Source organism: Danio rerio, chromosome 25 (assembly GCF_052040795.2).
Source record: "Danio rerio strain M-AB ecotype USA chromosome 25, GRCz13ab, whole genome shotgun sequence".
Classification (NCBI taxonomy): Eukaryota; Metazoa; Chordata; class Actinopteri; order Cypriniformes; family Danionidae; genus Danio; species Danio rerio.
The window spans coordinates 13,634,726-13,662,422 of NC_141045.1; the positions used below are offsets into that span (position 1 = coordinate 13,634,726).

General features: G+C 40.8%; 3 protein-coding genes across 9 annotated transcripts in view; 1 reads left to right on the forward strand and 2 right to left on the reverse strand.

The window, feature by feature from the left end:
- Positions 1-3,380: 3,380 nt before the first annotated feature.
- Positions 3,381-11,091, reverse strand: LOC110438410 (serine/threonine-protein kinase pim-2-like). 5 transcript variants are annotated; one of them, XR_015526299.1, is made up of 11 exons: positions 9,151-10,930; positions 7,074-7,811; positions 6,242-6,424; positions 5,965-6,062; positions 5,807-5,857; positions 5,278-5,659; positions 5,018-5,194; positions 4,674-4,803; positions 4,423-4,582; positions 4,057-4,321; positions 3,381-3,955 (listed from the first exon to the last, which is right to left on the reverse strand). XR_015526299.1 is itself a non-coding variant. In XM_087311931.1 (10 exons), exons 1-10 carry the CDS (start codon positions 10,981-10,983, stop codon positions 4,573-4,575), a joined length of 1,887 nt encoding a protein of 628 aa, XP_087168057.1. In that variant the 5' UTR covers positions 10,984-11,091; the 3' UTR covers positions 3,381-4,572. The 5 variants fall into 5 exon arrangements, 3 of the variants coding, with proteins under 3 accessions (XP_087168057.1, XP_087168058.1, XP_087168056.1); XR_015526300.1 differs by having other exon boundaries at positions 3,381-4,321; positions 7,074-7,224; positions 7,466-7,811; positions 9,151-10,136; XM_087311931.1 differs by adding an exon at positions 10,959-11,091 and having other exon boundaries at positions 3,381-4,582; positions 9,151-9,243.
- Positions 11,092-12,068: 977 nt separating this feature from the next.
- LOC141380917 (serine/threonine-protein kinase pim-3-like) overlaps positions 12,069-27,697 on the forward strand; it is a 63,371-nt gene continuing 47,742 nt past the window's right edge. The window contains exons 1-3 of one of the 3 annotated variants that reach the window (XM_087311933.1): positions 12,069-12,248; positions 12,793-13,133; positions 13,296-13,438. In XM_087311933.1, the coding sequence (XP_087168059.1) occupies positions 12,174-12,248; positions 12,793-13,133; positions 13,296-13,438 (559 nt within the window). In that variant the 5' untranslated portion in view covers positions 12,069-12,173. Of the gene's footprint in view, positions 12,249-12,305; positions 13,134-13,295; positions 13,609-27,697 lie in introns of those variants that run through there. The other 2 variants (XM_088651689.1, XM_087311936.1) reach the window with 2 other exon arrangements.
- On the reverse strand, positions 16,779-24,387 carry LOC141380914 (uncharacterized). Its single transcript, XM_087311914.1, has 3 exons — positions 24,253-24,387; positions 23,629-23,928; positions 16,779-23,523 (listed from the first exon to the last, which is right to left on the reverse strand). Exon 3 carries the CDS (start codon positions 23,420-23,422, stop codon positions 19,025-19,027), a length of 4,398 nt encoding a protein of 1,465 aa, XP_087168040.1. The 5' UTR covers positions 23,423-23,523; positions 23,629-23,928; positions 24,253-24,387; the 3' UTR covers positions 16,779-19,024.

Consider the following 27,697-nt stretch of genomic DNA (forward strand, 5'->3'; position numbering starts at 1 on the left):
TGTGCTGCCCTTTCTTTTAGTTCTTGTACTACTGAATTCTTTGTTCTGCTGATTTAAAATGAAAGGTGCTAAATCATATAGAGAAATACTTCGTAATCGAGAATAGGTGCAATATTTTGATTAGAAGCAGGGTGTCAATTACAGAGGGGATTGACCCCCTAATTAACGCTTGATCCCCCTGAAGGACTTCAAAACAACATGTATGGGAGGGTCAGCTCTCTAATACTGTAAAATAATTTTCTCTGCTTTGTATTTTGAATGTTATTATAAAACATATATAAAATCTAATTAATAATATAAATATACATTTGACCACCCCTATTACGGTTCATACCACTGTGAATGCATAATCGCACCAATAAGTCTGAAACTGGCAGATCTAGAGCACCGACAGACATCGTAACCGTTCACAAGACTGTTTACTTGTAAAATAGCTGTCTTTTCTATGTACAGCCTAAAGGTAAAGTCAAATTAGATGCATAGTTTGACTTTAAGTAACCTTAGAACTAGAAAATCGGATACTGTAGGTCAGAATACACAAAATATTCCACGAAATACTTAAAACTTATTATTAAGTTGCAAATTGGATGCAGTTTTAATAAATACATACAGTTGATTCACAGAACTGATGTTTTATAAAAACTAACATTACTAAAAAAAGTTTATCCCTCCGATCGTCAATGTATAAGAGCTGTAACCAGTGTTGGGGGTAAATTATTACAAGTAGCGCAAGTAGTTACGTAACTTATTTCTAAAACTTTTCTAAGTAACGAGTAAAGTAACGCATTACTTTTTAAAAATAAATAGTAATATTTGAGTTACCCTTTTTAAAAAATGTAATGTTACTTTTTAGTTTCATTAATTCGCTTTTAAAAAATAAATTGCTGAATTAAAATTAAAGTAGTCACAACGAATCATGCAGGCAATGAGAGAATGTGTTTATTATTTTGAACGCATCAAAGAAAAGGACAAGGGGATTATCTCAATGGATAGTGACTTTGCCTATAAATAGTACAAAAGTAGTAAGCACATTGCTTTGAACATTCAGTAATCTGTACGGCATGTGTAGATCTGGGGTAGGGGAAGTTCTCAAATAACATCATCCTAAAATATTGCTTTTTTTATGTGTTTTTTTTTTTAAGGTAAATGAAGATGTAGGTTATACAATGTGTCGTTAATGGCAAAACACCTTTATTAAATGAAGAAAGCAAAAAAAAAAATTTCATAATAATACTTTGAAAGAGATCAAGCTTCAGCCAGGTAGTAACGCAAAACTAACTTAAATGTAACATATCACATTACTTACTATAAAAAGTAACTAAGTAAAGTTGACTAGTTACTTTTTTGGGGAGTAACTTAATAACTCGTAATGGATTACTTTCAAAAGTGACCTTTCCCAACACTGCAATGTAATGAAGCTTTTTATTGTGTCTGTGGGGGACGTATTGTTTAAAAATACAATCAAAATGTTATTACATTTTACAGTATACTTAATTGTATATGTTGAAAAATTTCAGGACACCTTGAACATGATGAACAATCTTTTATTTTTTAAAATAAAATGAATTAATACTTTAGTTTAAAATTGTTTTATTCATTTTATTATTAATATTGTTTTATTGTATTTATTGTTTAGAATAATTTAGATAACACTAGCTATTTCTTACGAACAAATACAATATCTTAGCTGCCCATCCTTGTACATTTTGTAGTGTAATTCATTATGAAGAGTTGTAAATATATATTCAATATAATATAAAGCTCATTACTAAATATTTCCCTTTACTATGAATTACTATAATATTTTAACACCTCATTTTATTGTATTTTTTAGTTTTTGCTGTTAAATACTGTCATTTGTTTCTGTTTAGAACAGCATATTCATTCATGCATTCATTTATTTATTCATTTTTTTTTGGCTTAGTCCCTTTATTAATAAGGGGAATAAACCGCCAATTTATCCATCATATGTTTGATGCAGCGGATGCCCTTCCAGCCGCAACCCAACACTGGGAAACACCCACACACTCTTGCATTCACACAAATACACTACGGCCAATTTAGTTTACTCAATTCACCTATAGCGCATGTGTTTGGACTGTGGGGGGAACCACAGTGAGGTCATTATGAGACTATTCACCTTATTCTCTGTGGACGAGCGGGCGCTGCCATTTGAATCTTTTAGGCACAAGACTTCCGGTCTCATTCACTTCATTCATTTTTAGACATTAAAAACTGCTTGTTTCGCTGTTTGATGTTGCAAACTGATATTTCCTTGTTATATTATTCTACTTGATCTGTATAGTCATGCAAACATTTGTTTGTAGAGCAAGTAGTTTGACCATTTTTTGCCGTTTATTATTCCTAGTCATTTCTCCCATAGGCGACTGAAACGAAGTTCTAAGACAATCGCGAAAACAGGTGCACTTCCGCATTTTAGAATAAGGTCAATACAGGCCTGAACCCAGAGTTGCTTGTGTTCCCAATGTTTGACCTATGCAGTGTATCTCCTTGGCATCAAGTAGACCTTAGGTATTCAGCAACTTCTCTTGGAGCCGTATACATAAAAGCCGTCAAACACAGTCCAGTTACTCGAGTCTAAACTGCTGCTTTAAACTGAAATTGTCAAAGTTTGAACAATTTAGTGTCAAAAGTTAGTCTGCAATCTTGACTGTACCAGGGGGGGAAATATTTGTTGTATCAGTATATGATATTGTAATATAAAACAACATATTGTCTAACAGTAAAACCTTCTCTGTGGTTCCATTTGGCTAAACAGGCTCCATAAATGTGTTAAATCATAGTAAACAGTTTATGGCACTACTGATTCAGTAAAGAGATTCCTTCACCCAATAATGAATATTTTATCATCTTTTACTCAGCCCTTACTATGAGTTTCTTCTGTTTTACACAAAAGAAGGTATTTTGAAAAATGCTGGAAACCTGTAACTATTGACTTCCATTGTATTTGTTTTCCTACTATGAATGTCAGTGGTTACAGATTTTCAGGATTCTTTAAAGTATCTTTAGTGTTCAACATTTAGAACAGTGGTTCTCAAACTTTTTTCATCAAGTACCACCTCAGAAAAAAGTTTCTCTCCAAGTACAACCAAAAATGAGCAGTATTGAAATACAGTAGCGTAGTAGGCCCAGTAAAGCAGCTTCAACTCTGCACAGTTAAATGTGGCAGATTACAGATTACAGAAATATAGGCTATATGTCATATATGGCACATTATACATATTTATTGATACATTTTGAAATGTGTGTAGCATATATTTGACATATTTCATTCTTCCGCGTACCACTAGTCGTACACGTACCACAGTTTGTGAACCACTGATTTAGAAAACTCACAGAAATGATGATCAGAGCTTCAGTTTGATTCACATGATTTTATTTGAATTATTAACAATACATACAAGCAATTCATTACAAAATATTCTGAACACTTAACAATCTCTCCCTCTTATGACAGAACACCAGATTCATATATGTTTAAATTGTCAGTCCAGTTTTCAGAGTTGAAGTTCAGTTCAGTCCAGTTCAGTTCAGTTCAGTGTGGTTTAATTGTCACTGCCGAAAGTCCAAACACTAAAGAGCAAATCCATCGAAGCGCAGCTCCACAAGTCCCAAACCAAGCAAGCCAGCGGCGACAGTGGCGAGGAACAAAACTTCACCAATTGACTAAAGTGAAGGTAAAAAAAACCTCGAGAGAAACCAGGCTCAGTTGGGCACGACCATTTCTCCTCTGGCCAAACGTCTTGTGCGGAGCTGCAGTCTAGGCACCATTAATCACCATTATTGTCATTAATTACTGACCTCATGTCCTTAGTTCAAATTCATGTTTACTTCATATTGAGAACACAAATGAAAACTTTAGATGAAATCTGAGAGCTCTCTGACCCTCAAACCACACGTTCATAAGAGCACAGTGCACTGGATGTGTGTCGCACTGCTGAGGTTTAACCCAGAGGCCTGCGCGACTTCCTCTCATTTAAACAAAGCGTGGGCACATCTGAGGTAAACGTCAGCAGTGCGACACACGTACAGCGCAGGACAGAGCTCTCATGGTTTGATGACGGTTTCTGGGATTTAAACATTTCTTCATCTTTGTGGTTTACGGAGGATCAGAGAGTTCTCGCATTTCATCTCAAATAGTTTCACTTGTTTTCTGAAGATGAAGAAAGGTGTCAGGGAGTTTGGAGCTAGAGCTGTCATTTTGAAGCGAAACTTCTTTTATGCAGACAGAAAAACACAAAAATAATAAAACAGAAATAATGACTTCAGAAGTTCTGTCCTTAACTGCATGTGTGTCGCACTGCTGGTGTTTAACCCAGAGGCCTGCGCGACTTCCTCTCATTTAAACAAAGCGTGGGCACATCTGAGGTCAACGTCAGCAGTGCGACACACATACAGCGCAGGACAGAGCTCTCATCAACACACGTCATGAACTGACACTGAGGAAAAGTGAGGTCTTAGGGGTTTGGAATGACATGAGGGAGTAATTAATAACTTTAACAGTCTTGTGAAATGTCTGGAAATGGTGCTCTCCTCCTCCTCCTCGCTTCTTTAGTGTTTTCTAAAATGGAGAAAAACAATCAGAAACAACACAAAGCTATTTAAGCAGTAATATGAAGGGCTGTCAAATAAAACTCTGTGTGTTCCTCTACCTTCTCTTGAAGAACTGCTTCACAGGATTTGGGGTCGTTGGATTGAACCAGCAGTGCTCTTCAACCTGATGTAACTGTAGCCGTTGAACTGGATTACGGATCAAACACTGGGAAATCAGGTCCACGCATGCTGAAAAGTGGCACAGAGAGTGTGAAATACGTCTGCATACTCAAGATTCATGAACGTCTTTAAATCTTACTACATCAAATGTTACAAAACATCCACAATTAAGTGACTTTAATATCTACAGGTCCTGTGAGCATTATATTTAATCCATTTGACTTATGACTGACATGTGTTATTCTGTCACTGAGGCTGGGATTGTTCAGAGGTGTCTGCTTACCTGTAGATAATCTGGGGTTTATCTGAATGGAGCCAAACATTAATGACTGTCTGTTACAAAAGGCCAGTCGTCCATGCATTATTTCATACAGCATGATGCCTATTGTCCAGACATATGCCGGGTTAGCATGGAATACACGACCCCTCAAAGCCTCAGGTGGCATGCCGTGTCCAGCTCCTGTAAGAGAGACATTTCCAGAATTCAGTCATTTCATAAGACAATACGGTGAACAAAGAAACTATCACAAAATGCCAACTCACCTCGATAGTCACTTTTGTTGAAAGGCTTGTGGGTAATTGGCTGAGCACAACCGAAGTCGATCAATTTGAGCTCTAATCGGGGTAGAGTCACCAGGATGTTCGCCGTGTGTATATCACCGTGGAAAACTCCACGCTCGGTGCAGAACATTACGGCTCGGATCAACTGACGCATTAACCGGCGTGCTTGGTTTTCTTCAATGTCCCCTGTATCTTTGATGTACTGAAGCAAGGTCTGGCATGACTCTGCGTACTCCAGAATGAGAACAAAGTTGTCCTCAAGCTCAACCCAGTCGTGTAATCTGATGATGTTTGGACATCGCGGTGCATTCCTCAACCTAAGCATCATTGCCACTTCCGCAAGCACAGGTGTGGAATGACCATCCTAGAAAGAAAACAGATTTCTCCATTAATGTTAAATGAATTTTAATTAACTCCACAGCCCGACATTCATGTGTTCAAAACAAGTGACAAGTGAAGGATGAGTAAATGCTCGGCACATTTTCACTGTTGTGTGAATTATTCAACTTACAACGTCCAGATAACGGTCCTCTTGACTCTTCATCATACACTTCAGGGCAACCTGCAAAAAAAACAACAACAACAACAAATTAAATTAAAGCCAACAAATGATTTATATTTAATAATCAGGAGGAAAATGTTGACTGAATTTAAAAAATAGTTCTCTACCTTTACTCTTTTCTTGCGTTTGTGAGATGCCACATACACCTCGCCAAAGGCTCCTTTTCCAATCAGGTCTCCGACTTCAAACTGAGACAGATCAAATCCTGAATAAAGCAGGGAGAATTATTGGGATTGTCTGGTATGAATCGGTTCAAATAAATTACTCCTGTCCTTCAAATCTTGATCTATTGCAATGATCTAAAAGCAGCAACTTTTATCAGAATTGCAGGAGTAAACTGATTACTAATTTATATTAATTACGAATTACAGAATGATGACTTACCACCCTGGCCTGGCAGACATTCTGAGTCAAGGTCTGGGTCTGACTCGAGCTCGGGCTCAGGCTGTGGCGTAAAACGCTGGACTACATCTGTGTCACAGCACAGGAAAGGACGCTTCGCAGCCTTCCATACTCTCTTGAAGAAAGCAGAGACTCTTTTCCATTTCCTTCCTTTCTTGGGTTTTTCTAAAATGAAGACAACAAACAGAAACATCTCCATGAACAGAGCTGCAGCTACAGTGCTCAGAATATTCATATATGCTGTACACCCCATTGTGAAAATGAATATTTTATCCATTTCTCAGTGATTATGGGTAATATATATTGGTGCATTTGAACAAAACAGATTTATTAAACAGATTTATTTATTAAATTAATATTTTAGTCACAGAACATTTTTAGAAATGGAAAGATAATACAATTAAATCTGTGCAAAACAAAAAACAAATTTCAACAAAATTGTCTATATATATTTTTTTCTCTTTGATTTTTGCTATTTTGGAAAATTAAATTGAATATTTTCTCCTAACATATACATTTGGGCTACTAATTTTTGAACCATTATTGTAAGTGATTTTGTTAGATAAGCTCCAGATTTGGCTTCAGTACTGACTAAACTAATGTACATGCACAAATATAATATTGTAAAGCATCCTATAGAAAATATGAATTTAAATGAGATTTGTGGGGGTGTTCTCGTATATGTTTAGCACTGTATTAATTAATACACAACCAACAGTACAACAAATGACACTGCCTGATTTATAAACTAAAAACAACAAAGCATAAAAAATAACAGATGGCAGAAATAAAATCAAATTTCAGGATGACTCACCATCAGTCCCATCAATTTTAGAGGGGTCTTGAACAGACGGAGGCGACTCAGGACAGGCCGAATCTGCATCCGTCATTTTCTTAGTACTGGAGGGGCCATGGACACTGATTGGCTGAGGATCTTCACAGACCTGGCCTGGCAGACACACCAGCTCAGTGTCAACATGACCGTTGAGGGCCGTTGAGGACTCAGGTTGGGCCGAATCTGCTGTTTGCTTGATCCTGGAGGGGCCCGGAACACTCAACGGCTGAGGTTCTTCACAGACCTGGACTGGCGGACACATCTGTTCAGGGTCAACATGATCTGCGATGGTCGTTGGCTTGATCCTGGAAGGTCCTGGAACAGCCAACGACTCAAGACTGTCGCAGACCTGGACTGGCGGACGCATCTGCTCAGTGTCAACATGACCTGTGAGGGCCGTTGAGGACTCAGGACGGGCCGGATCTGCATTTGGCACTTCTGCTGTTTGCTTGATCCTGGAGGGGCCCGGAACACTCAACGGCTGAGGTTCTTCACAGACCTGGCCTGGCAGCAACACCGGCTCAAGGTCTGCATGTGCTGTGACGGTCCTGGAGGGACCTGGAACAGGCAGATGCTCGAAATCATTGACATCCGACTGTGGTTCAAAGGGAACCACTCTGCTCCGGTCACAGCTAAGGAAAGGGCGCTTTGCAGCCTTCCATGCTCTCTTAAAGAAAGCAGAGACTCTTTTCCCTTTCCTCCGTTTCTCTGGGTTTTCTAAAGTAAAGGAAATGAACAGGGAAATATTAGAAAACTCATTAACCACAGGTTTAAAATAGACAAACTGCTGAAAATTAAACATATAAAAGACAATCACACAAAAGAAACATCAACAATAAAAGTACAATTATAACAGAAAATGTTTGTAAGCTATAATTAATTATGTGGAATAGCAAATCATTTCTATGATGTAAAATGACAAATACAACCAGATAAATAGTAAGTCATCCATTTACTCATTTTTGAGTCAATATTCTGAGTTATAGAATATTTTATTACAGTTATAGTTTGAGCTATTTAACATCACCATCACAATGTTTAATCAAATTTATGAAGCCTTTTATTTCTTTAATTTTTGTCAGTGGATGCCACATCTACATCTTCATTCTTCCTCAAGCACCACTTCTCCACCACAAAAAAACTAAAACACATTTTTTCAGCTTTCCATTAGCAATCGTCAAACTTAAGTGAACAATTTCTCTCGCTCTGGATCTTCAGTTAAGAAATCTGTGAGTAAATTATAACTTTAAACATTTAACAATCAGTCTTAGAAATCCAAATGAAAAGAGAAGTCTTGCTCCAGAACTTCAGTTACAGAAACAGAGCTGTAGACATTTATTATTATGGATGTAAAGTTGGGTTTATATTTGCACATTTGTTCATTCACCGCTCTCTATGTTGTTTACCATGCTAATTTGAATATTGGGTCTGAAAACGCATGTAAGTAAGACTTCAAATTAACATTATCACTAATTAATTGACTGTAAACAAGATTGTAGAATGATAGTCGTTGGGTGTTATGATGATTTCCCCATTTATAATTTGAAACAATATTTCTGTTATTAAATTTTAAAGGAGAAAGTCAGAATGTGTGAATGTAAAATCAACTTTCCCTCAATTGTATTAATTTATCACTGCTTAAACAAATAAAAAACTTAAATATAACATTTTCACTCAGTTTTCTCAAATATAACAAATATTCCTCCACAACATCAAAAACTAAGAACATTACTGTGCAGGTCTACACATAGAGTTTAAATTAAAGTAATATTTGAATGTTTTTTATCAGAAACTTTAACAAGGCACAATTTCTGTAGAGTGGAAAGGAGAAACTTAAAAGCCAGAATGTCAATACATAAACTGACAGACAGCAGGCCTCAATCACAAAGTCAGAAAATACACAATATCATAACGACACGAAGCAATTACAATATCGAGAGGTTGAATATTTGCCTCTTAAGTCGGTAAGTTGCGTTATATGACGATATATTATTATTTTATAGTTTTTATTAAATAATAGGTGAAAATACACCGTTTTTGTAAACTCTCATCTCACCTGTTGGGCTTCTCGACATGGTAGGAGTTGTAGGAGAAGCCATCGAGTCACTCTGATGATAGTTGTGGACAAATACAGGCGTGATCAAATTTTCTCGAGTAAAAAACACAGTTGACATATTATTTTCTGTTTGAGATGCAAAACAAATCGCTAAAGTCATTAAATCACTGTTCACTGTACTCGATCGTTTGTCACTCTGAGGAATTCTGTCGGCCATGGCAACGGCATTCTTCTCGTTCTATTTATTCGTCATCAGTAAGGTGAGGTGCGCGGGGTGATCCAAGTTGGCGCTCTGATCGCCTAAGTTTGTTTCGCCCTAATACTCAGTTGCTGTTTATGTCAGATAATAAATTCGTAACAGATAAAGCGTGACATATACAGTGATGAAAGCTTCAGCAATTATTATTAAATTGCTATCAGAAATATCAGTATAAACTGCAGTGAGCAGCACCATTTATTATCTTTTACTAATAAAGCATACAAACATGTATTAAATGTATTTATCAACTAATTTACAAACATGTATTAAAGTTGTATATCACAGTCAATAATAAGTGGACTTCAGTGTTTCAAATATAAAAGATTGAATAAGAAATATGAAGGGTTGGGCTAAAATAGTCCATACATTATCAGTCCACAAGAGAAAGAAAAAAAACGTTATGCACAAATAACCTCACCTAGTCAGACATTGGCCATCTGAATAATAAAACATTAAAACAGTAATAATTAAAATAAAGTTCTTAATTCCCTTTTTATGCCTTTCTTGTAAATTAGTCAAATTCACTGATAATGAAATTCATCTATGAGCTAAAATATTATCGCTAAAACATTATCATTATCAGTGGATTTTACTTCTTATATAAAACTCTATTTAAAACGTATTGATTTATGGAGGATTTTGGTGCTGGACACTTTTTATTCCCCGTTTTGTGTTAAACAAGTAAAACAAATGCAGGCTACAGGAGGCGTTGTGCTTCATTCAGAACAAGGCAAGCTTTGAGATTACTGCCATTATGCTCAATTATTTTTTATAACATACTAACCCACAAAACAAACCCCTTTACCTTTGAAATAAAAAGAAATTCCCAATTTTTTTCTTTTATTTTTCATCTCTTTTCACAGGACTACAGGAGCATGCTGCATCTCTGTAAAGTAATGCTGCCATTTGATATTAATTGAAGATTTTAATTTGATCATTTTAGTGTAATAAAAAATAAAACGAATAAAGTGAAAGAAAAATAATAAAATGAAATAAATACTTAACGAAATGAACTGACAAAATGCTTCATATTAGTCTAAAAGATCGTGTAGTTGAACATGACTAGTTGACTTTTTTGTTAGATAAAGTAAAGTCAGAACACATGTTTTATTATTTTAGTAAATATGTATTTATTTATTTTGCACTTTAAGTGTGTTTGGCTGTAAACAGGCGCAGGTCAGATTTTCTCCAGGTCATATATTACAATTTAATTCATTTTGTGTAAAACAAAATAATACATTAATTAGACCTGTCCAGTGTCGTTTGGAGTGTGTCGGATTAATATCAGATCAGAATAAAACGAATGAAGTGAGCAGGTGTAAACAGCCTCAAAACATTGGACGGGATTAGCGCATTCTCCGGTCGTAAAGCCTTTATCGGACAGTTATTTTCAAAAATTGTTATGGCACAAGTCAAAAAATAAAAAGGTAAAGGGAGGTCGTGTACGAGACAAATCAACAATGTCCAAATGGACGACCCGGCTAATGCGGCCAGCCTATAACCTGATAGGGACAGATTCTCATCTGTAAGGAAGTAACGTCAGTCTTACCCTGTTTGCCAGTCTTTTTGTACATATGTTCAATATTTTGCGACAATGACGCTGTTGCCTGCTTTCTCTTCGTCTCTCTTGCTCTTTTCGACCCATTATAACGTTATTCACTATGGATGTCGCATCAAAGATTCAAAAGTCAGTTAAAGTTACCGCTCGGTTATGTCACGTGACTCGCGTCACATTAATGTGGCTTACTGATCATAGTTATTTTAAACAAAAACATTTATTACAAAACTATAATATATATTTTTTACATAAAATGATTTATGGTCAAATTCTGGACCTTTTGGCCATCGTTTTAACCACCCGAACAGCCTTTGCGTCATCATCGCCTATATTAGTGAGAGAAATCTTTACATTTATCCAAAGGAAATTCAAGTGAATGAAGTTTTTAAAAATAACACCAAAAAAACCGAGCTCATCTAAATGTACCATATTGAAGACGTGGACGATGATGATATTCTCAATTTGTGGAATCTACAGGCATTATAAACTGCTTTCAGAACAATTATTGCATTATTTTCTGAGAAACATATTTATTAAAGTATATCCTCCTGAGACCCCGTCCATTGACTTGTGTCCTCTGTAGTGGACATTGCGTTTTCATGCATTTTCTTTGATTTTTTTGTCTAGTCCTGTTGTACTGTTAGAGGACATCCTGGACTTTGATATGTCTGTTGAATTGGGTATATGCCTAGCTAGTGCTGTTCCCATGCTGATAATCTTCAGGTTACCTGTTATTATTAGTTTTTTTCCATTTTAAACGATACCATTTACAGCATCGATCTTGCAATGTAGTTAAAATACAATCAGTTAAATAGACTCTGGCATTCATTTAGTTGCTCAAGTGCAAAACGAGACATTCAGCCGTTTACACACACTCGCCAGTCAGAATCGGCAGGCTAACGCAGAAGCTCCATTGAATATACTGGGGTAAAATAAATGCTCATATTTTAAAGACATGGCAGGGGAAAATGTAATTTAATGCTGTGCTTCTTGTACAATCTGAGACCCACTTTATATCGGATATCACTCAGCCAGTGGAAATGGCTGATTTTTAAAGAAAAAAGACCTTAAACGCATAGATATATATCTATGCCTTAAATGCGCCGATTTTGAAATGGCAAACAGTTCACAGGAAGCGCTTAACCCAGATTACTGGCAAATTAAAAGTCCTATTAGCATGCTTCGGCATATACCACATTGGCTGGCATGCTAGGAACCATTTCCTACACTACATCCAAATGGCCGACATACAAACAAGCACATTTTATGGGAAGGAGTGAGGTATGTAAAATTGAACTGTTTAAATGTTTTTTTACTATTATTATTACGTATATATTTGTTTGTTAAAGTGTCAGGAACAATACGTATAGCTTTCAAAGCTGTTAACTTGTTTGTTTCTAAACATCCTTTTTAAAATGTCCACTGTAGTGGACACCAGGACCATCTTAATGTAATTAATGACTGCATGTTGTAGGGGGCAGAACTGAAGCAGAGAGGATTCTTTAAAAAAATAGTTGAGTGAGAATTTAGAGTCTGAAAATCAGACAATTAGAGAATTAAAGACAATTAGAGAATGACAATCAGTTGTGACAATAAATATTTGATGTCAGTTGTTTTGTACTAAAATAGTCCTGTGGCAGGTCTGATGGACTGCCAGTAAGAGCCTTTCTTCCCTCCTTCATTCAGACATGCTTTAGAAATGTTGCTGTCAGTAAATCTCACGTGTCACAATCAGGAAGGTGTGAAGTTGTATGTTTTGGTGTGAGTCTGTTGTGTTTGCAGTGTTTGATTCAGTCCCGGATATACTGGAGGGTTTGTCTCGCAGGACGGTCAGGGTGAGCTGCCGCTGGAGGTGGCGTTGATGACCCGCATAACTTCAGCTCCTGGCTCCCCCAGTGTCCTGCAGCTGCTGGACTGGTTTGACCATCCCAGACGCTACGTCCTGATCCTGGAGTGTCCGGCTCCTTGCCAAGATCTCCAGAGCTTCTGTGAGGAGAACGGCTGTCTGGACGAGCATCTGGCCAAGAAAGTGCTGGTGCTGCGGCGTCCTGCACCGGAACATCAAGCCAGAGAACCTGCTGATCTCCACATAGTCCCAGGACATCAAGCTACTGGACTTCTGCTGTGGAGCTCTGCTGAAGCGCTCGGCCTACAAATACTTTGCAGGTGAGTTTGAGTTACAGAAGGAAATGTTCTGTTGATGTTTGTGAACTTCAGCTGATCAACTAAAGGGGATTTATCTGTACTGGAGCATTTTGAGCAGATGTTTGTGGTCTTCTTGTGTCTCTTGGGCACTCCTGCATACGCTCCTCCTGAGTGGTTTCGCAGACATCGCTACAATGCCACTCCACCTACAGTCTGGTCAATAGGAGTGACGCTCTACAACATCCTGTGTGACTGTTTCCCCTTCAGAGGCGCACAGAGAGTCACATCCAGAAGCAGACTGACCTTCCCTAGGGGCTTGTCAACAGGTAAGAGATTCAGACACAATCAGCTTCTTCTGCTGCGTCTGTGAGGCTCTGTGTGAAGCTGGAGGAGCTGAAGACACACACACACATACACACACAAACACACACCAGTTCAGAGTGCAAACTAGTTTCGTGTTTTTAAAATGAGAACATGCAATGGAGCAAATACATAATAGAAGTAAAAGAAGCCTAGAGTAATCTAAAAGTTTTGAAGAATTAAAAAAAGGTTATTTACATCCTGACCAAGTTTTCCCATCGTGTTTTTAAAGAAATACAATAGATTGTATAGCCAATTACCCAAACACTGTGGGCTCTATTTTGACGGCCCATGCGCAGAGCACAAAACGCAGGGCGCAAACGCTTTTAGGGCATGTCAGAACGCATATTTGCTAATTTAAGGACGGGAAAATCCGCTTTGCGGCGTGGCGCATGGTCTAAAAGGGTTGAGTTTATTTTCTTAATGAGTTATAGGTGTGTTTTGAGAATAAACCAATCACAGTCTCATCTCCCATTCCATTTAAGAGCCAGGTGCGTCGCGCCACAAGCGCATTTTGACGTAAAGTAAATTCACTTTCGCTTTTGCTCTCGTGGATAGGGAAATCTTACCACACAGACATCAATTAGCCTATAAATAATTAATTTAATTTGTTCAGTTGTAATTTCCAGCAAACGAATAAATGAACAATAATAACAAAGTGTGGTCAAAATACTGAGTTATTTCCAAATACACCCGCTATGCCCCATATGGTCTAAAACCTGACAGGTGGACAAAACTAAGCTTGTTTTTAAAAAACAAATACAAAAATGGATATAATAAATAATAATGCCAATAATAATAACATTATACAAAAGCAAATTAAATGAAATGAAAAAGCCTCCCGAGATGAAGTAAGGCAGTGGTTTTTAAATTCATGTAGGCTAGAAATTTATATGTTTTGTAATATTTTAATCATTTATATTTATATCCTATATATCATTATTATATATATCATTAATATATTATACCTTTTTATATGAAAGATATTTGCTTATTGCTCTACATCTTGTGTGAAAGCCAGGCGCACTTTGCGCCAGACAATAGACCGACTTTGTTGTGGTCTAAAGAACAGACTATTTACAGTTTCTCACAATAGCAACGCGCCAAAACACGCCTGCTTTTTTAGACCAGAACGCCTATGGGCGCACATTTGAGCGCAGATGCATTTGCTATTTAAACAGTGTGGTGCAACACCTCAAAATGACCATTGCGCCGAGCTGAAAGTAGCAGAAGACTATTACCCACTATTGCGCCACATTGGACCGGGTGTATGATAGGGTCCTGTGTCTTTACTGTTTTCATTGAAATATAAATCTTTAAAGCTACCTTTCGTCTCCAATAAACGATATGTTTAATGTAGCACAGCGTATCATCAGCCAATAGGTTATATTTGGAAATAAAGATGCTGGATGCAGAATGTATGAATGAGCTTTAATATATTCAATAAAACTTTGAAGTAATTCTTATTATTACCATATTAATCTTTAGTTTGTCATAAACTACAAAAACATCTTTTAAAGATTTTATTTAATAAATTATCAGATTACTGATGACAGAGAAGCAGAATCCCAATGAAAGGTGATCACCTGAAATGTCTATTTATTCTAGGATTTACATTAAAAGGCATCAAAGTGTATTTACCAACACAATCTCACGGCAATTCGTAACTTTATGATTTGGTGGCTAATTCGTATGAATTCGTACGATCTAATTCATACAATTTAGTACGACTTGCTCATCCCCCAATGATGGTTGGGTTTAGGGGTGGGTTTAGGTGCCACGCCTCCTTTTTAAAATCTTACAATTTCGTACGACTGAACTCATATAAATTCATACAAATTAGCCACTAAACTGGCAAAATACTTACTTTTTCTCGTGAGATCAGGCTAGTATTTACATATTGAAGAGGCCATATTTAAATTGAAGATGTGTCACGATAGCAACACTATGAATGCAAAATCAATAATTTTACTAGCGCTAATGCTAGTCGTTAGGTTTTATAATGAAGATGTCTGAAATAAAAACACTGAACAATGAGTCCATAAATCACATTAATAAATGTAATCACACTCATTCAGTGAAGTTTAACAGAGACCCGCTCACTATCAGCACAATCCTTTATGGGAAATGGAAACACAGATACGATTATTTATTGATAATACATGCTTTATACACCAAACACAAGATGCTAAATTACACGCTTAGCACTTTCCCGTAGAAAACCATTGAAAGAAAACATTTAACATTCAGTTACAGTATCTTACTCCTGATGTTTACAGTTAGCTACTGTCATCAGTTGATGAGAAGGGATACATAGCAAGTGTGCACAGACATTTGCTTTATAATAACTACAGTAAGTGCTAACAGAGTACAGTATATAAATAATCAGGTTGCATTTCAGTAACACACTGATAATAAATGTACACACATTATATGTTTCCATGACAGAAATGACCAGGTATTATTTCGAGTAGTGCAATAAATAAATGCAGTAGGGCTGAGCGGTATGGGTCATTCATTTATTCATACATTTTTATCAGAGTCCCTTTATTAATCCGGGGTCGCCACAGCGGTATGAACCGCCAACTTATTCAGCACGTTTTTACACAGCGGATGCCCTTCCAGCCGCAACCCATCTCTGGGAGACATCCACACACACTCATTCACACTCATACACTATGGACAATTTTAGCCTACCCAATCAGAAAAAAAATACGGGCTAAACCATAGCACCCGGAGGGAACCCACGCAAACGCAGGGAGAACATGCAAACTCCACACAGAAACGCCAACTGACCCAGCCGAGGCTCGAACCAGCAACCTTCTAGCTGTAAGAATGCAGCTATACAGTTGAAGTTGAAGATGTTTAACAGAGCAAGAACATTTTCACAGTATGTCTGGTAATATTTTTTCTTCTGGAGAAAGTCTTATTTTGATTTATTTTTGGCTAGAATAAAAAAAAAAAAAAAACATTTTAAAGACAAAATTATTAGCCCCTTTAAGCTATACGGTCTACAGAACAAACCATCGTTATACAATAACTTAGTTAATTACCCTAACCTGCCTAATTAACTTAATTAACCTAGTTAAGCCTTTAAATGTCACTTTAATCTGTATAGAAGTGTCTTGATAAATATGTAGTAAAAGCTATTATATTTAGAAATGTGTCAAAAAAATCTGCTCTCTGTTAAACAGAAATTGGGGAACAAATTAAACAGGGGCCATGTAGCGAAGGCTACCTGATAGCAGAGGCTAACTCGTTGTGTATAGCAGTGAACCAGGTGTGTCTGTTAGAACACGACAGAGGGAAGGATGAAAACAAACTGATTTATTGTGGCAAGTAAGTATGAACATGAGAGAGAAGAGCCAACTGTGAATATTAGCAGATGTACCATGAAGTGTCCAATTGGTTCCGGTGCACAGGTTAAGAGGATGATTTATAAAGCACAATTATTAGTAGCACACAGACGTGACGTTTAGGCCCAGCCTTGTGATTGGTCCGAAGTATGTGTATGAATACCGTGGTCCAATGAGCCTTCAGAGTGCTATGAGTCTATCACTTGGCCATTGACGCATAAGAGCCCTTTCCTCACAATATACTGAAGATTGCACTTGCTTAGCTGTTCATTGGTGATTTCCTGATTAAATGAGCGTGTAGCCGATGAGTTGTGCTTATGAAAGTTGTGGTTTCTCTGTAACAGACAAATAACAACACTCCAGCATCAGCAATCAGTAATATACATCATTACTTTAACAAACTTACACATGACAGCACTAACATATACATTATAGGCTCTTCCCTCACAAAATGAACATAATTGGATGTAATCACACTCTAACATCCACATTTACTAACAAACATTATACATTTGAATCACTTCAGCTGAACAAACAGTAAATAGCATCGCGATGCTAACGCATGCTAATTAGCACTATGACACATCAGGTATCTCTGTGATGACTGGGACTAATAAGTATAACTTCTGAATAATGGTTATAACCGGAACTGTACTCACTTTCATAACACGCACAGAAGCACAATTACATCCAGTCAGACACTCATTATAGCAGCAATACACGTTTCCAGCGCCACTTTAGTTAACGAGCCGCGCTCGGCAAAGTCTCGTGCAGCAACAGTTCACTCTGTATTAAGTATCGCCTATTTCGGTTTCGGTTTGTGACGCGATTTCAGAATAAAAGTCTCTGAGAGTCAACATTGCTCAACAGCCTTTTGCACAGCCGCCCCCAAATTGTGTGCAATTTGCTCATGTAAAAGGCTCAATTGTTAATCTGAAGTTGGTGGAGGGCATTGCTCATCCTCCTCAGACTCTGGGATTTCTGGGAGAACAATTAGTCGGACTGCCGGACGGGTGTAGATCTTGTCTTTGACCTTAATGTCTGCCGATCTCACGTGACCATCTGCGCTATGATGCACTTTTATCACTCTACCAATTGGCCAGAAAGCTCTGGGGAACTGGGGGTCCATCATCAAGACTACTGTACCCACTGTGAGGTCAGCTGGGGTGCCATGCCACTTCTGTCAGCACTGCAAGGATGGTAGGTAATACTTAATAAATCGAGACCAAAAGTGATCTGCCAAAACTTGACAGTACTGCCATCTCCGCTTGCTTAGGCCCTCCTCTTTACTGTACACTACAGGAGGTAGGGCTCCATCGAGCCGCCCCATCAGAAGAACATTCGGGGTTATAGCATCCAAGTCAGCAACACTGGATGAAGTGTAACCCAGTGGTTTCGTATTCAAAATGGCTTCAACCTCGAGTAAAACAGTGTACAGTACCTCTTCTGAGACTGATTGGACACCCATCACGGTATGTAAAGCAGACTTGACTGACTTGATCTCCCTCTCCAAAGTACCCCCAAAGTGAGGAGCTGCAAGAGGATTAAAGCGAAAGTCAATCTTCTGTTTAGCTAGGAGCTGTTGGAGGTCCAAGGACATGCTGTTGAAGGAGTCACGAAGCTCTTTTTCTCCTCCTTTAAAGTTCGTGCCCTGATCAGAAAGAAGTTCAGCTGGAGTCCCTCTGCGAGCAATGAATCGTCTAAGACTCATAAGAAAAGAGTCTGTATCCATATTGTGCAGAAGATCCAGGTGAACTGCGCGTGTGGTCAAGCATTTATAGATGATTCCCCATCTCTTTTCTGAACGCCGTCCGATTCTTATTTGGAAGGGTCCGAAGCAATCGACCCCAGTGGAGTAGAATGCTGGCTTGTGTAGACGTAGGCGGGCTAAAGGCAAGTCTGCTAACTTTGGCACTAATGGCTTGGATTTCCACCTGCGGCATTCTTGACACTGCTGTTGCACCTTTCGGATTGCCTCCCTTCCACGAATGATCCAAAGATTGCGGCGCATCTCTGCGAACACTCGCTCAGGGCCTGGATGACAAAGACGAGCATCGTAGTCCTGAATAAGAAGCTTTGTGGCAGTATGTGCTGGATCCAAGACTATAGGATGCTTCAGGGCAGGATCCGACCCTTCGGCATCCGTCCATCTGCCGCCCCATGCAGCTCCTGGGCTGTGGCCTCAACCATTTCCTTCTAAGATGCAAAAGACTGCTCTTGTGATGTTTCTTGTCTCTCCGCTCTTGCTATCATTCCACATGAAGTAAGCTTCCTGAACTCAGTAGTGTCTAGATCAGGTTGCTTTCCTGGTGATGATTGCCATTCTTCAGGCCCTTTAAGGAGGAAGGGTGGCCCTTGACTCCACTGGTTCTGTCCTGCTAACTCTGCTAAGGTTTTTCCGCGGGTAACATCATCCGCTGGGTTCTGCAACGAGTCAATATGACGCCAGGAACTCCCTCCTGTAAGCTCCTGGATTTCAGCGACACGAGTGCCCACAAAGACTTTGTAGCGACATGACTCTGACTTCAACCAAGTTAGCACTGTTGTAGAGTCACTCCACAGTATTGTCTGATCTATGACCACTGTTAATTCTCGTGCAATTGTCTTTGCTAGTTGGGCAGCTGTCAGAGCACCACAGAGCTCAAGTCGGGGAATTGAATGCTGACGACGAGGTGCCACCCTGGACCTGGCCGCCAGGAATGCCAAAGACACCTGTCCCTGGCCGTCCTCAGTTCGAAGGTAAGAGACAGCTCCATAGGCCTTTTCGGAGGCATCACTAAATACGTGAATCTGCCTGGAGACAATCATCTGACTATGAGGAGTTGAAGCATACGGTCGAGGAAATGAAATGTGAGGCAACAAGTGTAGCTCTGACTCCCACTCTTTCCATGCCTCCTGCAGATCTTGGGGAATATGTGGGTCATCCCAGTCCCTCGGTTTGTCCCACATGCGCTGCACTATCAGCTTTGCGCGAGTCGTGTAGGGCAAGATAAATCCCAAGGGGTCGTATTGTCGTGCTAACACTTTGTAGATATTCCTCAGTGTCAAAGCTCCATACTCCAGAGGTCGGCTTCTGTATCTTAAAGTATCTGTCCCCCAGTGCCAGCTGAGTCCAAGGGCAGGTTCCAGCAGATCAGGCTCATCGTAGGAGAGCCATCGTTCCATACTGTCAGACCTCGCTTCCGCAGGCAGATGCTTGATGACGTCAGGTAAGTTACAGGCCCACTGCCGAATCTCAAACCCTCCAGATGCGAGAACTTCCCTGATTTGGTCCACTAGTTTCCTGGCCTCATCTGCAGTATCCACACTTTGGAGGCAGTTATCCACATAAAAGCATTGTTCAACTGAATGCCTGACTCCGTCTCCTTCCTTGCTGTGAGTCCTCGCATGCAGTTGGAGGGCAAAGGTGGCGCAGCAGGGTGAGCATGCAGTCCCAAATGGTAAGACCTGCCATTCATAGATATCCGGTGGTTCCATCCGCCTCATGTCTCGCCAAATGAACCTGAGGAGGGGCCGATCCCTTGGCAAAAGCTGAACCTGTTGGAACATGCTCTTGATGTCTCCACTGACTGCTACTGCATGTTGCCTGAATCTCAGTAAGACACCCAAAAGGGAAGCTCCCAGTGTTGGCCCAGGAAGGAGAGTGTCATTTAGATTTCGACCTTGGTGTTGGTAAGAACAATTGAAGACCAAACGGTTCTTTCCGTTGTGGCTCACCAAGTGGTGAGGTATATACCATGACTCTTCAGTGCTGGAGGCTTCACTTGGGTCAATCCTCTTCACTGCTCCAGTTTCTACCAGCTTGCGGATAGCTGCTCCATATTCATCAGCTCGTTGAGGGTCCCGGCTCAACCTTCTCTCTGTACTCCTAAGGCTTGGGAGAACAGCTTCTTTTCTAGATTTGAGAGGAGGTATGTCTCGTTTCCGAAGTAGGGGTGTGGCATACCTGAGAACGCCTGCAACGTTGACTCGTCTTGTCTCAGCCTCTAGGAGCTCAACTGCTTCCTTATCCTGCCTTGATCGCATTGCCTGTTTATCACTCTGACATGGTAGAGTGTCCATCCTCCAGAGCTTCTCCACATTCCGCATCAGTTCTGTTGTCTCAGGTGAAACGCTTGTGAGAAGACACAGACTGGTGTCTGACACCCAATGAGCAAAGGGTGTGGGTCCTTGGAGAGTCCATCCAAGTCTGGTGTGAATAGCTGCCGGTCCTCCTGAAGGGCCCAGTCTTACTGGTTCAATTGGAGTAAGTAAGTGGGGGTAATCAGCTCCGATTAGAACAAGTGGCTTGACACGGCTGAATGGATGGAGGGGGATGTTTGCTAAGTGCTTATATTTCCTCTTCAGACTCATGATGGGGTATGAGTGGTCAGCTAGATCAAGGCGTGGAGAAGTGAATGCTTTTACTATCCGGAAAGTTTTCCTGGGATTGATGGGAGATGAGATACTGAATGAAACAGAGGATCCCTTAAGTGTTTGGACCTCTTGCCGTATGGTACGGAGAGCGATGTCTTCAGGCTTCTTCTGTAGGCCAAGCTTCTCGGCAGCTTCTGTGAGGAGCATTGTACGCTCCGACCCATCATCTAGAATAGCGTACGTGTCGAGTATATTGTCTTTATTTTGCAAGAGAACTCTGATGACTTTTAGCAGAACTCGAGAGGTTGTTGTGGGCCTGTCAAGATAAAGCACCTCTGTACTAGTGCTAACAAGACAGCTCTCTGCCTTTGGATGCTCATCTTTGGGAAGTGTGTTGACATCATGCAGAACTTTCAGATGCTTGCCTTGACATACACTGCAGAGCCTCTTAAGGTCACACTGAGCAGCCTGATGTGATCTCCCACATCTCCAACATCTTTTCTTAGCTCTTATCCACTCTCTCACTTCCTCACTAGTGAGATTCTGAATCTTGGGACACTTATTTAAAAAGTGCTCCGTACAGTCACAATATGGGCAGTAGGGTTTCACCTTGACTTTTCCCTTCTCTACACATGAGCTCTGACTTTCGGGTCTGAGTGCTTGATTTGGCATATAGCTCTCTGATCCATGTAGCACAGTGGCTGCTGGCTTACTGTGGCGTTTTTCAACCCGGTAGCTAGGTGTCCTTTGGAAGCGAACCTCTGTGGGGTTGTCATAGCCCTGGCACCACGACTCATATCTCAGCCATTCTGCCAGATCCAGTAGTGTGTGTGTATGCCCATGGCGATTAAACATCTGACGTCGAAAGTTTGCTCTCATCTCTATGGGAAGCTTAGTGAGGAGCCTGGCAACATGTGAGCCACATCTCAGCTCCACTTCCCCATCGGGGCCCAGGGTCTGCAGCATGCCTACAAGTGACTGTACATGCAGGGATAATCGCTCAAAGCCAACTGTGTCTCCCCTTCGGACCTCAGGTGAATCCATTACTGCTGCAATCCGTTTTAAAGCTACATGATTCGGTTGACCAAACTTTTTATTTAAGGCCGCCATAGTGTCTGAATAAGGCATGGGGGAGTTTATATTCGAGTCGGCAATAAGACAAGCTTCCTCAAGTCTTAAATGATCCACAAGAACCTGATATTTAAAGAGCTCAGTAGCATCAGCGGGCAACAAGTTTGTTAAGGCTAATTTCAGCCTAGAGAACTCCATCGGGTCTTTATTAACAAAGAGAGGTATTTTAGGTGTTGGCCCTTTGTAATCCCCTCCACTTAAAGTGGTTAATACTGGCGTGAATTGTCTACCTTGGTAAGAGTTTGGACGGTGTTGGTGGGGCCTGGGTTGGTAGTGAGAAACAGGTTCCTCAACATGAGTAGTTCGACGTTGTGAATTAATGATGGGTGGAAAAGATTCTGGCTGCTGTAACCAGGACTGTGCTCCGTATTGTTCATGACGTCGGCTAGGCATAGGGCGACCTGAGTCATGAGGTGTGGAGTGCAAACGTGAATGTGCTGTAATGCTAGAGGTTGCATTGTCCCGCATGAGCTGCAACTCACCCATCATCCTATCTATAACAGTGACTACTCTTAACTCCTCCCCTACTATGGATGCTGGTGGATATTGTGAGGAAGGCCATGGTGGTGGTGGCAGTCTATCATCACATTCCTCTTCCCTTAGTAGAGCGAAATTATCAGATAATGGAGGTGGCGGCAATGGCCAGTGTTCTGTAATAAGTTCCTGTTGATCTACTGTGCGCCCCCTGTCTGAGGATTTCTCTGGGTGTCCTACCCTTCTAGTATCAGGAAGGGATGTATAACTATGCTGTAAACTCTCATCAGCCCTTTGTCTTGGCATGCTCTCTCTATGTGACACAATCTGTTCAATAACCTCTTCAGTATAGGGCATTGGGGTGCATGGCCCTCTTAAGCTCATAGCTCCAAGGCTCTCATCCTGGTGAAAGGAGTAATCGTCATGCTCATTTGGTGCACCACTCCACCTAACATGAGGCTGTGGGCTCCAATGTTCCTCTCTATATGTGTGATGTGCTGGGCTGTTATGTATGGGCTCACGCACCTTTGTTCGCACTGCACCGACTTCATAGTCTCTCAAGTATGATGGCTGTCTTATTTGCCTTTTGGGCCGAGTATGTGGGGCCCAGAATCCTTCACCACTCTGTTCCATACTCCCAGCACAGCTGCTCCGGCTCGAAGGACCAAAATTGTAGCGAAGGCTACCTGATAGCAGAGGCTAACTCGTTGTGTATAGCAGTGAACCAGGTGTGTCTGTTAGAACACGACAGAGGGAAGGATGAAAACAAACTGATTTATTGTGGCAAGTAAGTATGAACATGAGAGAGAAGAGCCAACTGTGAATATTAGCAGATGTACCATGAAGTGTCCAATTGGTTCCGGTGCACAGGTTAAGAGGATGATTTATAAAGCACAATTATTAGTAGCACACAGACGTGACGTTTAGGCCCAGCCTTGTGATTGGTCCGAAGTATGTGTATGAATACCGTGGTCCAATGAGCCTTCAGAGTGCTATGAGTCTATCACTTGGCCATTGACGCATAAGAGCCCTTTCCTCACAATATACTGAAGATTGCACTTGCTTAGCTGTTCATTGGTGATTTCCTGATTAAATGAGCGTGTAGCCGATGAGTTGTGCTTATGAAAGTTGTGGTTTCTCTGTAACAGACAAATAACAACACTCCAGCATCAGCAATCAGTAATATACATCATTACTTTAACAAACTTACACATGACAGCACTAACATATACATTATAGGCTCTTCCCTCACAAAATGAACATAATTGGATGTAATCACACTCTAACATCCACATTTACTAACAAACATTATACATTTGAATCACTTCAGCTGAACAAACAGTGAATAGCATCGCGATGCTAACGCATGCTAATTAGCACTATGACACATCAGGTATCTCTGTGATGACTGGGACTAATAAGTATAACTTCTGAATAATGGTTATAACCGGAACTGTACTCACTTTCATAACACGCACAGAAGCACAATTACATCCAGTCAGACACTCATTATAGCAGCAATACACGTTTCCAGCGCCACTTTAGTTAACGAGCCGCGCTCGGCAAAGTCTCGTGCAGCAACAGTTCACTCTGTATTCAGTAGCGCCTATTTCGGTTTCGGTTTGTGACGCGATTTCAGAATAAAAGTCTCTGAGAGTCAACATTGCTCAACAGCCTTTTGCACAGGCCATAAACTTCAAATATGGTCTTATTCTGTAAAGGATGTATGTTATTAATAGTTTGTTCTTAATTGTTTTGTTTGTTTTACTGATTTTATTGTCTGCCTAAAGCAACGTTGTAGCACTTTTTTGCCCAAGACAAATTTCTTCTCTGGGAAAAATAAAGTTGATCCTAATTGTAATCCTAATTAGAACAGCATATTCATTTATTTATTCATTTTTTTTCGGCTTAGTTTTTATTAATAAGGGGAATAAACCGCCAATTTATCCAGCATATGTTTGATGCAGCGGATGCCCTTCTAGCCGCAACCCAACACTGGGAAACACCCACACACTCTTGCATTCACACAAATACACTACGGCCAATTTAGTTTACTCAATTCACCTATAGCGCATGTGTTTGGACTGTGGGGGGAACCACAGTGAGGTCATTATGAGACTATTCACCTTATTCTCTGTGGACGAGCGGGCGCTGCCATTTGAATCTTTTAGGCACAAGACTTCCGGTCTCATTCACTTCATTCATTTTTAGACAATAAAAACTGCTTGTTTCGCTGTTTGATGTTGCAAACTGATATTTCCTTGTTATATTATTCTACTTGGTCTGTATAGTCATGCAAACATTTGTTTGTAGAGCAAGTAGTTTGACCCTTTTTTGCCGTTTATTATTCCTAGTCATTTCTCCCATAGGCGACTGAAACAAAGTTCTAAGACAATTGCGAAAACAGGCGCACTTCCGCATTTTAGGATAAGGTCAATACAGGCCTGAACCCAGAGTTGCTTGTGTTCCCAATGTTTGACCTATGCAGTGTATCTGCTTGGCATCAAGTAGACCTTAGGTATTCAGCAACTTCTCTTGGAGCCGTATACATAAAAGCCGTCAAACACAGTCCAGTTACTCGAGTCAGTTTACTTTAAACTGAAATTGTCAAAGTTTGAACAATTTAGTCTCAAAAGTTAGTCTGCAATCTTGACTGTACCAGGGGGGGGAATTATTTGTTGTATCAGTATATGATATTGAAATATAAAACAACATATTGTCTAACAGTAAAACCTTCTCTGTGGTTCCATTTGGCTAAACAGGCTCCACAAATGTGTTAAATCATAGTAAACAGTATATGGCACTACTAATTCGGTAAAGAGATTCCTTCACCCAATAATGAATATTCTGTCATCTTTTACTCAGCCCTTACTATGAGTTTCTTCTGTTTTACACAAAAGAAGGTATTTTGAAAAATGCTGGAAACCTGTAACTATTGACTTCCATTGTATATGTTTTTCTACTATGGATGTCAGTGGTTACAGATTTTCAGGATTCTTTAAAGTATCTTTAGTGTTCAACAGAAGAAACTCATGGGTAGGCCCACATGGAATCTGTGCGCGCAGAATTCCGCAGATTTTTCACAGATTTTCCGCAGAATTCCGCAGATTTCTGCAGATTTTTAGCCCATCATTAATTCTCTTTATTTACTGGAGTAAATGTGTAAATCTGAATTTATTCAGTTTTTATTCAGTAATTTATTACTTTTTATTTCATATATTAAGGTTTTAGTTATGACACTCCGCTGGATACTCCCAAAATAATTCCACAGAAATCCACAGATTTTTACCAAAATTCTCAGCAGAAATAGCAAAAAACGTCCGCAGATTCTGTCTGGCCCTACTCAAGGTTTGGAAGCGCTTGAGTAAAAAGTTCAGGGAGAACTATCTCTTTAATTGAGTAAGGAGTCATTTAGAATAGTGGTTCCCCTTCGGTTGGGGAACTTCAGTGCCATAGAGTGGATTGATTGAAATCCACGAAATGGGAGGATTCGGTTCAGAAGCCGCTTGTCTGAAAGAGTATTGAACGGGCCAATGAAAGCAATGAATTGGCAGCGTAAGCTTGCACAGGTGTACTTCATTGCCAATTATCCCAGCATATAAGCACACCTGGAGCGAGCAAACGCCATCCTTTTCGCTTCAGAGACTTTCTGATCGAGTCGATGAGGGTTCCTCCTGCTGTGACCAGCGATTCTGAGCGAACGAGAGCATTCTCCCGGTCCAGAGTGTGTAAACGCAGCGGCAGACGGTCGAGCTGGGTTTCTCCCTTGCCTGGCGTTCTTTGGGTCCGGTCCTCCAGAGCGGTGCGTATAAAGTTGCAAACTTCACAGAAAGAGCAACACAGTTGTGCAGCACGTCCTTTTCAGGACGGCGCTCCGACTGTGCGTTTCTGGATGCGGTGGTTTCCTGTCCTCGGATGATGGGCACGGGCACTGCGTTACATGTCTGGGGGGTCCAGCATGTTAATGCGCTGCTCGGGGGCAGTTCATGTCGTCATTACGATGCCATGACTGTTGCGCAGTAAAGATCGCGGCTAGCCTTTGCAAAAGGGCGAACCACCCCAGTTGTCCCCTGTTCTGCAGCAGGCACTCGGGCAGATCTGAGGGTTTCAGCGAGAGATAATCCGTCGCCCACGGGCCCGCGGACCTCCCACTCCTCTAAGCACTCCATCCAAGCTTCGGGCGGGGGAAGCGATCCGTCTAACAGATGGTAGCCCTTACGCCCGATGACACCGGAGACCAGACGTCCACCGCGGCATCGGAGGGTGGGCTTTCATTGTCCGATGATGATCCAGACCCGCTCGCCCCCTTCGGGCTGGTGAGCGCTGTCACTACGGATCCTGAAACGGACATGTTAGCCGTGCTTTCCCGGGCTGCTTCGGGCTGGGACCGACTAGAGGGGCGTTTCCTTCTTTACGGAGGTGCACAGTAGGCTCACGCGGTCTTGAAAAGCACTTTTTTCTGCTTGTGCTGCGTGTCCCTCCACCCTCACCACTCTTGACGGTGGAAGAGCCAGGGGGTATGTGGCGATTCCTCAGGTTGAGTGCGCGATGGCGGTCAATCCGCGTGGCGCCTCTTCTTGGCGGGGTCCGCCTCGTCTCCCATCCAAAGCCTGTAAGTTATCTGCCTCCCTCGGAGCTAGAGCTTACATAGCTGCAGGCCAGGCTGCTTCCTTGCATGCGATAGCCACCTATCAGCGCTACCAAGCACAGGCGCTGGCCGAGCTGCATGAGGGTGGGTCCAACCCAGGCTTACGAGCTTCGCACCGCCGCCGACTTAGCTCTTCGGACTACTGAGTCCGCTGCGTGTGCGTTGGGGAGGACGATGTCCATATTAGTGATCCAGGAGCGCCACCCCTGGCTGATATGCACGAAGTCGACAAAGCCCGCTTTCTTGACTTTCCCCCTATC

Bases quoted from the DNA above. Each gene is read 5' to 3' on its own strand.
- LOC110438410 (XM_087311930.1), bottom strand. From the start codon at position 9,367: ATGGCCGACAGAATTCCTCAGAGTGACAAACGATCGAGTACAGTGAAC. The intron at 7,812-9,150 runs GTGAGATGAGAG...CCTTTACTTTAG, and splicing joins CATGTCGAGAAGCCCAACAG to AAAACCCAGAGAAACGGAGG. The intron at 6,425-7,073 runs GTGAGTCATCCT...TCTTCATTTTAG, and splicing joins TAAAATTGATGGGACTGATG to AAAAACCCAAGAAAGGAAGG.
- LOC141380914 (XM_087311914.1), bottom strand. From the start codon at position 23,422: ATGGAACAGAGTGGTGAAGGATTCTGGGCCCCACATACTCGGCCCAAA.